The sequence below is a fragment of the Siphateles boraxobius genome, unplaced genomic scaffold, assembly GCF_051911475.1.
Source record: "Siphateles boraxobius isolate OS27281-9 unplaced genomic scaffold, OSU_SipBor_1 66, whole genome shotgun sequence".
NCBI classification, from domain to species: domain Eukaryota; kingdom Metazoa; phylum Chordata; class Actinopteri; order Cypriniformes; family Leuciscidae; genus Siphateles; species Siphateles boraxobius.
This window is the reverse complement of record NW_027509193.1, coordinates 28,683,628-28,697,266: the sequence shown is the minus strand read 5'-3', so window position 1 is coordinate 28,697,266 and position 13,639 is coordinate 28,683,628. Positions and strand designations below refer to the sequence as shown.

Sequence of the window (13,639 nt, the reverse complement as noted above, 5' to 3'; positions counted from 1 at the left end):
CATCTCGTATATGCTTTATCGTGGACTTTAAATAGCCAGCTCCTGAAGACCTTGAGAGGGCAAAAAATCTTTAGTCATTCATTACCGCACTGAGGAAGTGTAGAACATTGATGGAATGTAATGAAAACTAATACTCTTTCTAGTCACTGTGCTATCTACAGATGTGTTTTATATCCCATTACTGCTCTAGAAGTGTCCACAGTTCTATAGCATGTTGAGAAAAGCATAATCCATTGGGAAATTACCCATCAGTAGTGCAATACTGTTACAGAAATGAAATTACAGCGGCACTTGTGTGCATGCGTGTGCTGAGGGGCATGGAGGATATATGTACTCTATTTGATGTGTTCCACAAGGAGAATTCGAATGCGGCCTGGAGAGATGCTCATTTAAAATGTGTCCAACATGCAATGATTGATTGGCTCATGCTATCAGCATATTTTTCGAGAGCGGCAGCTGTCACATCAGAAGACATTCATATAGATTGAAATTTGATCAGCAATATTCACTCAAAAAAATCATTACCCTTACTTAATTTAATTGATTAATTTATTTCATTAAAATCGAAATCAGTTTAGTTGGGTCAACAAAAAACTTAACTTACTACATTTGTCAAACTAATCCCCAGTTTCACAGACAAGACTTAAGTTAGCCCCAGACTAAAATGCATGTTTAACCTTATTTAACTGAAAGCAACTTGCACTGACATATCTTAAAATATGTCACGGCCATTGTTTTGTCTCAAGGTGAACACCAGTAATGTATTTTTTTTTCCTATAGGGCAATTTTTTAAAGCTACTTAAATGTCCTAATTGAATTAAGGCCTATTTCCTGGCTTAACCTTGGCCCTGTCTGTGTAACCAGGCCTTAATTTTCTTATGTTAGTCCAACTTATTTTTTTTATATTTTTTTTATACATTTACTAGGGTTTAATTAATGGATGGATGGATGGATGGATGGATGGATGGATGGATGGATGGAAGGATGGATGGATGGATGGATGGATGGATGGTTGGATGGATGGATGGACGGATGGATGGACGGATGGATGGATGAAGTGCCACAGAGCCAAAGTCTTACTATTTTTATATAAAATCAACCTACAAATCCTGATCACAAAAGTAGTTGTTTCTGCATATTAAACTGGGATAGGAGAAAGTATTTTAACTTTAAAAATGCACACTTCCGCTTTGAAGGAATCACACACACATAACATTGTCATTTGTAGTCAGCATTTCACCTGTGAACTGAGGTACATTTCAATATAATAGGATTTGATGGACAATGCTTACATAACTCCTCAATCCATCTGCATCCATATAATAAATGACAAACTTATTATTAATTACACAAGAAGTATTAGTCATTGAACAAAAGTGAGTGCTGTTGTTCAATGTAAAGTTACAAAAAGCTTTTAATATTTATTTTTTTAATTCGTCTGTATAGTTTTGAGATAGTGTGTGCAACAAGGTGTTTAAGTTTTTTTTTGGTTTATGGCAGGTTTAACAAAGACTCAGATTTCTTTATTTATTTTCCGCTCTATTAAAGCTGGAAAGGTCAAACACAACGAGAAAGCAAACATGTCAAGAATTACATAATAAAGAGTGCCAAACATTTTGACAAGACTTCAGCTAAAACTGCTTTTTAACCGCTGTGCCCTAAAGGAAGACCCTCAGCCTGGAATGCAGTAATTTAGCCGAAATCATTCAACAAAAGTTTATATTTGGCTTTTGGTGGTTGGGTCTATACAGCCACAGACAGGATTATATTACCACCAACTGTGTATTTAAAACCATACATTTATTTTGTGTCTCTTCAAAAGATTTTGCATTTTTTCCACTTATCTTTCCCCAAAGCTGGTAACATTGAGCCCACGGTTTAAGGAAGTGACACTACCAACTTTACAGTGTCAAAATAATATAACATTTCCTAAAACAAGCTACTTTTTCTATTATTTTGTAATTTTGTATTCGTTTAATTTTATTTAAGTCTATGTCTTTTATATGGAAAAATATTTAACAAATATAGTAATTTTTGGTATAAATGTCTGTTAAAGTGTAATGCTATCACTCTAATCTCGATTCAAAAACCCTCATTATTTTTAAACCAGTCAAATACTGTTAAATGATACATTATCTAATGAAATAATAAATTATATTATCTGATAGTTAAATCTTATTAATAGCTTGTCCTTAAAAAACTTCAATGAAGTTAGCTTGTAGAAGTTAGGCTTACTTTATCAAGGCTGTTGTTGACAAGCTACAGTTGTATAATAGTTTCTCCAACATTGCCATTACATTATAATATGTTATTCTATTCTGTTAGCTGTCATTCTGTGAAATATGTATTTTTTTTTTTTTTTTACTAGGCTATTGAATAAAATCATCTTCTTTTAGTGAATATACATATAATTTGATATGAATATGATATTATGAATTTTGAATTTTGGTTCTGAATGTGATGATGTGCCTCATATTGTCTCAATTACATAGAACTGAAGGCAAATGAATTATGTAGTCATACATTTAGGTCAAATTCTTGTTGTGAGATTTAATGAGGGATCATACTGACTAGATCAGAATAGATCATAGAGCTTGCTAAATATTCATTTGTTTTGCACTCCTGAGGCACTTATCACATATCACATCATACAATATAAACTAAAAAGAGAGATAAATATTTATTTAATTTCCTTCACTTATAAATGACTCTTTCCTACTGCACTGATTCATCTCCCAGTTTGATCTTGATGATAAAAAGTAGAACACAATACTTCACACAGTGACAAACAGCTGACTGTAACTGCTCAAAGAACAAAAATCTCTTCTGACAGAAAGTGTCATAATTAATGTTTTCTTTCCAGTGAGGAATTTGTACATTTTATCAGAGCAAGAAGAGGAGAAAGGTCATTGGATGCCTTTTTTTTAAGCAGTGAAGATGTTGATAATGTTTTTACTTTAATGCACTTACTACGACAGATGCATAGGTTTAAAATGTATTAAATACACTTTTTAACAATGTTGCAGCAACATTTTATGTTGTTGTTGGCACATTTCCCTTACAAAAAATTAATATATCCATTTATGTATTAAGTATACTTTAAGTATTTTTAAAAATAGACTTGCACTTTACTTTATGTAATAAGTATACCAATATCAATGTAAAAGTATTGTAAGTGTTTTTCAATACTGCTTGGGACTACATTGGCCAACTTTCTAATGCATAAAAGTATACTTTTAAGTATACTTTAAGTGTAACAGTAATAAACTTTGAGTACACAACTAGTTTACAACTAAGGTTTTTTTACTGCAAATATACGATTTAAATATTTTTTTTAGGACACTTTTTAGTTAATGAAAGTACACTGAAGTTTACTCTCAGTAAACTACTAGCTTAGTAGTTTTATACTGTAAGTTTTCTTTATAAGTCAATATTTTCAAACAAGATAGGCTACTAAATTAAGTGTAAACACAACTACAAGCCAGTATACTTAGAATAATTAATTATACTTTTAAGTGTAAATAGGCCAACTTACACTTTCTGTCAGTCTAAGTCAAGTATATTTAAGAGTAATTTTAAGTATATTACATGAATAGCGACTAGAAATATGCTTTCTTATTTTTAGTTTAAAAGAAATAATAATAGCACAATTGACTAAACGGTAACACTTTACAATACGGGTGCACTAATATGCATTAATTCATACTTAACTAATGCACAGATAATCATGAGTTAATGTATGACTCATGAAGAACTAAACCATTAATTAATTATTACTGCATCAGCAACTAATAAATAGTCTGTATGATTAATAGATTAAGTAATACATGAATTGCTATTAATTAAACATGTCATCATGTATTAATTCCTTAATAACATATTTTATTAACTAATAGTGTAAATTAATGTGTTAATTACCACAATTAGTCAAAGCTATGCACTTCAACTTCCAGTTGTCTGCTTTAATCATTAGCTAATGATTTGCAATTATGTTATGACTTTACTTGTTGAGGCACATGACTATTAACTAAATGTTAAGTAATATGTAATTTTGGTTTTGACATCCACACTATGGATTTCAATTTCCCTCCTTTTACAACCGGGATTCCACTGTGCCAGATGAACCACCGTATCCAATAGTTCATGGCACAGGAGTGTGTCAGGTTAAGCTTGAGCTCTAGGATTTAAAGGAAGAACACTGAGAACATGCGGCCAAGCTCTGCTATTTCATAACACTGTGTCTAGACCAGACAAAGAAACCAGAACGCATTATAATCAGTGATACAACACTGGATGCGACAACTTACTCTATTTCTGACGTACTCCGAGCTCTTGCGCTACTTCTGTTATGAAGGAAAAATGGACTTGCAATGGTCTGTCATGTCCAGTGTAAACAGCTGTATTGGTCTCGTCCAGTTTAAACACGGTGTAACAGCGTCAGTATTTCAGATTCTGGTGTGCTGATATTTGTGTGCGGCCCAACATACCCATCCTTCAAAAACTCTCTGACATTACACTCACTGCATGTGCAACTGCCCCACAGACCTTTAGTGGGGATGACAAAACCCATAACCATAATGACATATTACTTAACAATTAGTTAATAGTCATGTGCCTCAACAAGTAAAGTCATAACATAATGATAGATTTGCAAATCATTAGCTAATGATTAATTAAAGCAGACAACTGGAAGTTGAAGTGCATAGCTTTGACTAATTGTGGTAATTAAAACATTAATTTACACTATTAGTTAATAAAATATGTTATTAAGGAATTAATACATGATGACACGTTTAATTAATAGCAATTCATGTATTACTTAATCTATTATTCATATAGTCTCTTTATTAGTTGCTGATGCAGTAATAATTAATTAATGGTTTAGTTCTTCATGAGTCATACATTAACTCATGATTATCTGTGCATTAGTTTAGTATGAATTAATGCTTATTAGTGCACCCGTATTGTAAAGTGTTACCGAATAAACTTCTATTTTTGTAATGGTTCCTTTGCAAACTTTCAGAAAACTAAAATCATTATTCTATCAACATTTCATTACCATGTCCTGCCTGGTATTACATATATTGTCAGAATGCCTTCAAATGAAAGTGTTTACCAGAAACAAAATACAGTGTTAGTTATATTACAGGGGCAATTTTTTAAATTTCTTCAATAAAATTTAGAAATGTAATTCTGAATACAAATGACATGAAAGACTATATGATTAATTTATTTCCAAATAAAAATCATAAAGCATTTTTCAAATAAACGGTAACACTTAAACGGTAACTAGACATTCTACTAATTATAAGTAACTCCGCAACTACACGTTAATTAACTCTCATTAGAGTGTTTCAGAGTAAGACTGTCTGTTTAATATCTGCTAACACATTATTTTGATGCTCCACAACAGACATTCTGACTATAAGTAACTTTGCACCTACATGCCAACTTATTCGACTAACCCAAACCCTAACACCTAACCATAACCTAACAGTCTACTACAGTCTACAGTCTAATTCTCAAATGAGAGCTGACATGTACTGTAGTTGCAAAGTTACGTGGACTATCAAAAAAAAGTGTAAATAAAATCAATTTCCCATTACACAGGTAAGTAATTTGCATCTAAATGTTATGACATTAATGTCATGTTATTTCAAAACTTTACAGAGGTTGTTGAAATATTTTTTATACATATTTTCTGGCAGAGATTTGCATTTGAACTAAGCCATTTTTTAGTTTTAACATGTCTTGTATTTACACAAGATTTCAAAATTGTTTTATGTTCAAATTAACTTTTTCTGTGTGATTTTTAGAATGTTATATTGCAACATTACCTAACTGCGACCACAATGAAACATGGAAAAAAAAATGTTGTAAAAAGCATTTGTGCCTGCTGGGATAGAGTATAACACTTGAGTAAATGTATGATAAAACAATACCCCAGGCTCAGCAGTATTAATGATATGCAGTGCGCTTGTTATTAAAGTTCCAAAACAGTGCCAGGAGTAACACAGATGGAGTCAATTAAACAATGAACACGCTCATACACATACGCGTTTCATCTTTGGTCTTTTATCTCTTGTATGTTACTCCATGGCCATAATTAGCTGTACACTTCTACTTGCAATATTATGTCTAGTGATAATACCAGTTATCTTCATGTGTGATTTCAAATAATTTACCACTTACTAGTTGAATCAATTTTTGCACATACCCTGTCCTTGGGTATTGTGTATAATAATAAAGATGGTGCAAATTACTGCTTCACACTAATTTACTCCCCTCGCTTCTGGTGTTTGCAGGGAGCTGATGCCGTCTACTCTAGAGGGACAGATCACAATGGAGAAGACGCCCAGCTACTTTGTGACAAACAGCGCACCGAAGCGGATCCACTCGATGGCGAGAGACATTAAACTAATCATAGTCGTCCGCAATCCAGTGACCAGAGCCATTTCGGACTATACTCAGACGCTCTCCAAGAGGCCGGAGATCCCCACCTTCGAAGTGCTGGCATTCAAGAACCGAACACTGGGCCTGATCGACGCATCGTGGAGCGCGTTGCGAATAGGAATCTACGCACTTCACCTGGAGAGCTGGATGCAGTATTTCCCCCTCTCACAGATGCACTTTGTCAGCGGAGAGCGGCTTATCGTTGATCCGGCTGGCGAGATGGCAAAGGTACAGGATTTCCTGGGACTCAAGCGTATTGTTACCGACAAACATTTCTATTTTAATAAAACCAAGGGATTCCCATGCTTGAAGAAGCCAGAGGATAGCAGTACCCCTCGGTGCCTTGGCAAGTCCAAGGGCAGAACTCACCCCAAAATAGAGCCCGATGTCATTCGCAGACTGCATAAATTCTACAAGCCCTTTAACATGATGTTCTACCAAATGACAGGGCAAAACTTTCAGTGGGAACTGGAGGAGGATGGCAATTCGCCTGGCTTTCGGGACTAAACCCATGCTGCTCTCCGCACCACCAGCCTTCTCATAGCCGAACCCTCCCCATCCCTCATCGTTGCTGTCTTTGCGAAAGTGTGTACCCATAGCAAGAGTGCTAATCTGCTCCGTCAACCCCCGATACCATTGGTGTTTATGATGGCAAATGTTATTGTAGATATTATCCCTAACATAAATATATTTATATTTGTCAAGAGCAGAGGATTTTATTCATTTTTGTTCAGAAAGAGTTGCTATACGAATCATGTGTTCTATGATGATGCATGCGATGAGTTAAGTGTCCTTACCCACCATCACCCTGAGGGTTTTATTTTTTAATCTCTCTCTCTTTCTCTCTCTCGCACACCAGCAGTGAGTGCAGTACAATTGACTCTGATAACCGAGGATCTTTGTGGATTCTGTAAACTAGAAACTACAATCAAATTCAGATCTTATCAATACAGCAATCCTCTCGAATGAGAATGTTTCAGCTATTTCTGCCCAATGTTATGCATACAATTTATTTTGTGGCTAAACAAATTCAGACAGTTGGGTCCAAAAGCTTATACTTCTATATGCATATTATTTTCAATTACATCATATATTACATTTTATATGATGCAATATCGGAATGACAATTTTACTGCATATATTTTAAATTTTCAAATCGTAAAACTCTCGATTTCCATTTTTCTTTATTTTTTTTATTAGATCTCATGCTTTTGGACCACACTGTGTATTCAATAAATTAGTTTGAAAAAAGGCACTACATGCAGTATTCCAACGCTATCTCACGACCAATTCGTACGAATTTGTACGATTCATAGCAGAAATCGTACTAATACTTACGAGGGAGGTCGTATGAATTCGTACGAATTAGCCACCTCGTAAAATTTGTACAAATTGCTGTGAGATGGGGTTGAGTATTCCCTCAATTTGATAAATTGCTCACTTACACTGACATTCAAAAGTTTAGGATCAGTAAGGTTTTGTTTTTGGGAAGAAGTGTATTATTCTCAGCAAGGCTGCATTTATTTGATTAAAAAAAACAGTAAAAACAGTAATATTTTAAAAACATTTTTAATTCATATTATTGTAATATGAAATTTACTTCTGTGATGTCCAAAATACATTTTTTGCATCATCACCCCAGTATTCAGTGTCAGATGGTGCTTTAGAAATCATTCCAATATGATGATTTGCTGCTCAAGAAACATTTATTATTATCAATGTTGAAAGCAGTTGTGCTGCTTATATTTTTGTGGAAACTGTGAACAGCATTTATTCGAAATAGAAATCTTTTGTAACATTTAAAATATCTTTACTGTCGCATTTTGATCAATTTAATGTGTCCTTGCTGAATAAAAAATAAATAAAAATCTTACTAGCCCCAATCTTTTGAACAGTATAGTGAATACGGTAAAAAAAAAAAAAAAAAAAAAAACCTTTCGAAATTTGCTTTGCTAATGCAGTAATATTATCAAGTACCTTGGTCTATTAAATTGATATTAAAATCATGCAGTACCATGGTATAGAGTATCAAGATTATACACAGTATGTATAACATTACTATACCAGAATTGCAGAATTATTTTCATTGTATGAGTGTGGATACAATGGATGCCAGGTCACAATGGTATGTGAGTGATTTAGCAGGAAACTACCTGTGTTCATTTCATGAGTTCCTGAATCTAGTATTTTTTTTTATATCATTTCTGACACTGTGGAACATTGTGTGTCATTAATCACAACTTCATGCCATCTCTCATGTGAGTTGATCACAGCCACTAAAACTGTCATTATCACACTTGCTGCTTATTTCAGAAAAATCCAATGTTGCACATATGCTCCATTCCTGTTTTTGTTATTTTACACAGCCGCTGGCATAGTGATACAGCAACATGATAATGAGTGTAGCACCAATGCTTGCGGAGGGAGCAGCAGGGAGTTACCAACATCTGCTGTAACAAAGTCCTGTCATTATAGACAAATGGGACATTAAAAGAGATTCCTGCGAGAATCATCTAGGAAGTAAAATTTTTCAATGTGCAACTTACCTGATGGATACATTTCAGGTTCATGTTCATGTAAAAAAAAGTGATATTTCTGGGATCGCTGCATTTATCTTGTTTCAGTTTTTTTCTTCCAAAAAGCCATGTTTTTCTCACAAATGTACTGACAATATAGTGCATTTTGTTATATTTACAATATATTGAGCACTTGATTGGGAGAGACAAAAGTCCTTCAGTATAAATCTGGCAATGTGTAAGTCTCACATTCATAACCCAAAGCTATGTTGCTCAATTGCGCTCATCTCAGATGGTGTTGTCATACATTTTAATATTATGCAAACCACTGTTGCATGACCTGTTCATGCCGAAGACTACTCCTTAATTTCACTGGATACTTATTTATTTAGCAATTTAACTCTGTGTTATGCTATATGCTTATTAAACCACACAACTCCAAGTCTCAGCTGAAAAAAACGAGCGTTACTTGAATAGCAAGCAGTGATTAAATGAAACAGCCATTCGGATAATTTTAAGAAAACATTAATTACATTTGTGCTGTGACATTTAAAGTAAACCCTCAGGATACAAAAACTGAGATAAGTAAATCTCATTGGCCTCACATTTAGAATTTATTTTCAATTGATTACAAACATTCAGGCTATAATGAACTTAATTCACTTTGCAAGTTTACTTATTCCAGCAGCAGAATTTATTAGTAAAAAAAAGTAGAAATGTGGTTTACACGAATCACGGGTGTGTTTCCCAAAGCCAACTATGGTCGCAAGTTCCGTCGTTACTAATAGAGTTCAATGGAAATTGCATAGTTGGCCAATGATGCTTTTGGGAACGCACCCCTGGCTTGTTTGATAAGACAAATAACAGGGTGTCACTGTCCTTTCAACATTGCTTTCGGATTCACATGGTTTTCGAATTCCCCTCCATCCAATCTTTTTCCCATGTCTCGGAACTATTTAACAACTTCGACAATCAATGCAGCCAATACATCAATAAACGGGGTCTAAGTACACTTCCCTTTCAGTGTATCGGCCCCTCCCTCTGCACACCTCTCTGGCTTGTTGTATGTTCTCAGTGCTGAGCTGGTGTTTTTTTTTTTTTTTTTTTTTTTGCCCGGGGGGAATGGCAGACATGAGAGATAGTTACACAGGGCAATTGGTTCAATCAGAGTAAGCGCTGTGCTGCCCTTTTATATCCCCCTGACTGAACACTGAAGCCTGAACCACAATATCCCAGGTCACCCGTTCTGCTTTGAGCCTCAGCCGTGTATCTATCCCCCTGGTGCTCTGCTCAAAAGCGCTCTGATTTCAACTTTCTCTCTTCCATGTAACACACCTCCATTCAAAGACGGATCTGTGGATGAAGACAGGTGGGACACAACTGGCTGCTTTTCTTTTATCTTTCGTTCTTTTTTTATGGTTTGTGCAAGCCAAGCAGTGAATGATGGTTTCCCAAACACTATGTCTCAACCAGGTACGATGCGGTGAACTGTATCCGCTCGCTTTCTCACAGCAAGTGACATTTTGCTGAAGGAATATAGTCCTAAAACCTGGAAACGAGTTTTGGCATTTTGGTTCCATCATTCTAAAGTCAATGGATTTTCTTTTTTTGCATGAAACAGGTTTTTGTTTAACATGAGCTCAAGATATTTTCCCATTTTATTTTATGAATATAAATAATTAATTAGTAAAAGGTGGTAAGTGGCTAAATGGGTCTACAGAGGTTGTCTGGCATTAAACATTATCATGCCAGAGAGATAAAATCATCTACTTGCAAGTCCACTTTTACAGCCTCTTGCAAACTATTATAACACAAGCTCTCCAACTTTGGAAACTTATTCATGTTGATCTTGAAGTTGTGCGACCCTGGTTTTGTTCGGTGTGTGACGTGTTCATTTGTGAAGATTATCATGATGAACAAACCATGTAGGAATTATAAACTTTTTTTGTCCTATTTTCTGCAACAGTCCAAAAGCCAATGGAAAAATCCTATTGACTTTTTGTTGAGGGAACCAAAGTGGGGCAAACTTCAGAGTTAGCAAACAAAAATATGTCATCAAATAATGCATCACGGTGCAGATCAGTTTATATTTTTGCTGGAAATGTGCTGGTTAGTACATGGTATAAACCATAGTTTCATGAGGAGAATTATTCACCAGAACGAGACTACAATCAACACACTGTGAAGAAAAAAAAAAATCAAGATATGAGTATATGGTGTGAAAATACTCAAGGTTTGAATAAGCTGCAGCAGTGAATAGATTCTTGCAGATATTTTGGAATGTACAGCTTCATGAATATTCTATGTATTTGCACACTGATTAAGAAAACATTGATCTAGAAATAAAAAAATCTGCTATGATGTAAATATCAGAAGTGTATAATGTACATATGCAGCTACAATTCTTTTTCAAACAGAAAATAAAAATGGAACGAGAGCCACCGAGGTCTCGGCCTCCTGTATGTGTGTGTGAGAGAACTGATGTGCCGCTGTAATGTAATGTACTGGCAATGCTTTTGCTGACTCAGTGAGCTAAAAGATAGAAACAAGAGCTTTGAAGGCTCTGAAGTGCAGTGAGAAAGGAAACCCAAAACTCAGAGTCCAGAGGAAAAAAGTGAAACTTCAAAGGAATTAAATTTCGATTACGTCTTTCATTTCTGTGCTCTGACAAGAGATGTTTCTTCAGTGTCCTCTGAGATTATAAAAAGGGATAATACAGATCCTACCCTCTTTTGACACTGTTATTCTAGAGCTAAACCTGAGGTTTTACATTTAAATCAGTTTCTGATATTGTTAAATATCATACAGCAGGAGGGCTGCAATGCTGGAGTCAAATATTCACTGTGTGAAAGCACTTGCAGGTAAACTTCTCATAGCATGAATCATTGAGCATACATATGTACATTGCTTCTCTTTTTTCTCTCTGAGAAATGATTTTATGTATTGTTTCCAAACTCATTGACAGAATGCTAAGGTGTTCTGGGTGGTTGCTTACTGACGAAAATTAAAAGAGCACAACCCCAAGTCCTACAGTATATGGTTTGGATTAGGATTGTTTCACGTATTTTAAAGTGAACCTATTATGCCCTTTTTGAAAATCATTCTTGATTTTGTCTTTGGGGTCTAGAATCTACTAGAGAAAAAAACAACATTATTTTTCACATATTTAACATTATTGCAGCACCATTCCCAGTATGTCAGTAACGCTATCATCTAGTTCCTATGAAGCTCAATGTGCTCTGATTGGTCAGCTGGATCTGTGTGTTGTGATTGGTCAATCGCTTCTAGAATGTTTCGGAAATGTCACGACCCTTAACATAAACATGAATTTCAACACACTGAAGGGCCGTACACACCGGGACGAATATCGGCGCGCGCTATTCGCCATCGTTTTTCAACACGTTTTTTGTGTTCACACCCAATCGATTTTCGCTGACGATGAGCCGAGTGAACATGCAAATTCATTCCCTGACATTAGATGGCGCTTAATGTAAAACAGAAATAAAAGTTACAAGCCTATGTACATGAAAGGCAATTTAGTGAAATGAAACTCACCATCAAGACACCTTTGCTTTGCAATACCACTCCATAACAGTTCTCTTTTATCAATATTTTTGTAGTCGCTGTCGCATTTGTCATACAGTTCCTTATGTTCCGACACCAACGAGACCAGCAGCTCTACAATTATCTTGGCTTGCATCTTCCTCGTCTTCTTCCCGGCAGTGTGTAGACGCTACTTTGCGTATATCTTCTTCACCGTTACGTATGTGTAGCGCATTCTCATCCTTTGGCGTCATATGTGGAATACTACGCACATGGCACCCTTTATCGTCAATATAACACGCACTGTGATGGGTAGGTTTAGGTGTGGGGTAGGGTCTGCGTCTCATATTCACGCTAAAGGATGCCAGTAAACTTTATGACGCCTTGGGTTCGCGTGTTATATTCACGCTAAAGGGTGCCATGTGCGTAGTATTTCGCCGTTTTGTCATATGGCGTCACATATGCCGCCAAAGGATGAGAACGGGCTCGTATGTGTGCTCGGCAAGACCGTTTTGTGTTTGAGAACCCCCAAGTTGTGTTTTACTGTAATTTCAGAAGCTCCAGACACGTGAGCAAAAGCGCCAATCTCATTGGTCGGATAGTTTTTGACGCGGTGCGTCAAACCAAAAAAACGAACCCGAGGCGTTTTTGAAAAAAAAGGCGATTTTACACGTGGCGTTTTCCGCTTCGGTGTGCACACTCACATTGGCGCCCTTTGTTTAATCACGAGGCGTTAAACGTTGGCGAATAACGCGCGTGAAATTCGTCTCGGTGTGAACAGCCCTTAACGCAATGTGAAAACTCAAGACTGCAATCGGCGTTTAGGGGGTTCAAAAACAGTGCGCACTGATGTAGAGAATAACTCCTTTGGAGGGACTTTGTGCTTTGAAACTTTGTAGATCTTGTTCATGCTCAAACAGCAACACTGGAGATGAAGAATGTATTCATAGTAGTTCGTTTTAATTATGTCACTCTCTTTCTCCATGCTGAAAAGACAGAAAATAATACAATGGAACATATCGTGCTTTACCATTGGACACAATGAGAGAATCAGAACCTGTATGGCCAAAGAAGCAGAAAAGATCTGAAGACAGAAGAGAGAGAAAAACATGCATATATATATTTGG

General features: G+C 35.7%; 1 protein-coding gene across 1 annotated transcript in view; it reads left to right on the top strand.

Moving 5' to 3' along the window:
* hs3st4 (heparan sulfate (glucosamine) 3-O-sulfotransferase 4) overlaps positions 1 to 8,386 on the top strand; it is a 160,534-nt gene extending 152,148 nt beyond the window's left edge. The window contains exon 2 of the mRNA XM_077213382.1: positions 6,306 to 8,386. Within this exon, the coding sequence (XP_077069497.1) occupies positions 6,306 to 6,960 (655 nt within the window). The 3' untranslated portion in view covers positions 6,961 to 8,386. The remainder of the gene's footprint in view (positions 1 to 6,305) is intronic.
* The last annotated feature ends 5,253 nt before the right edge of the window (positions 8,387 to 13,639 follow it).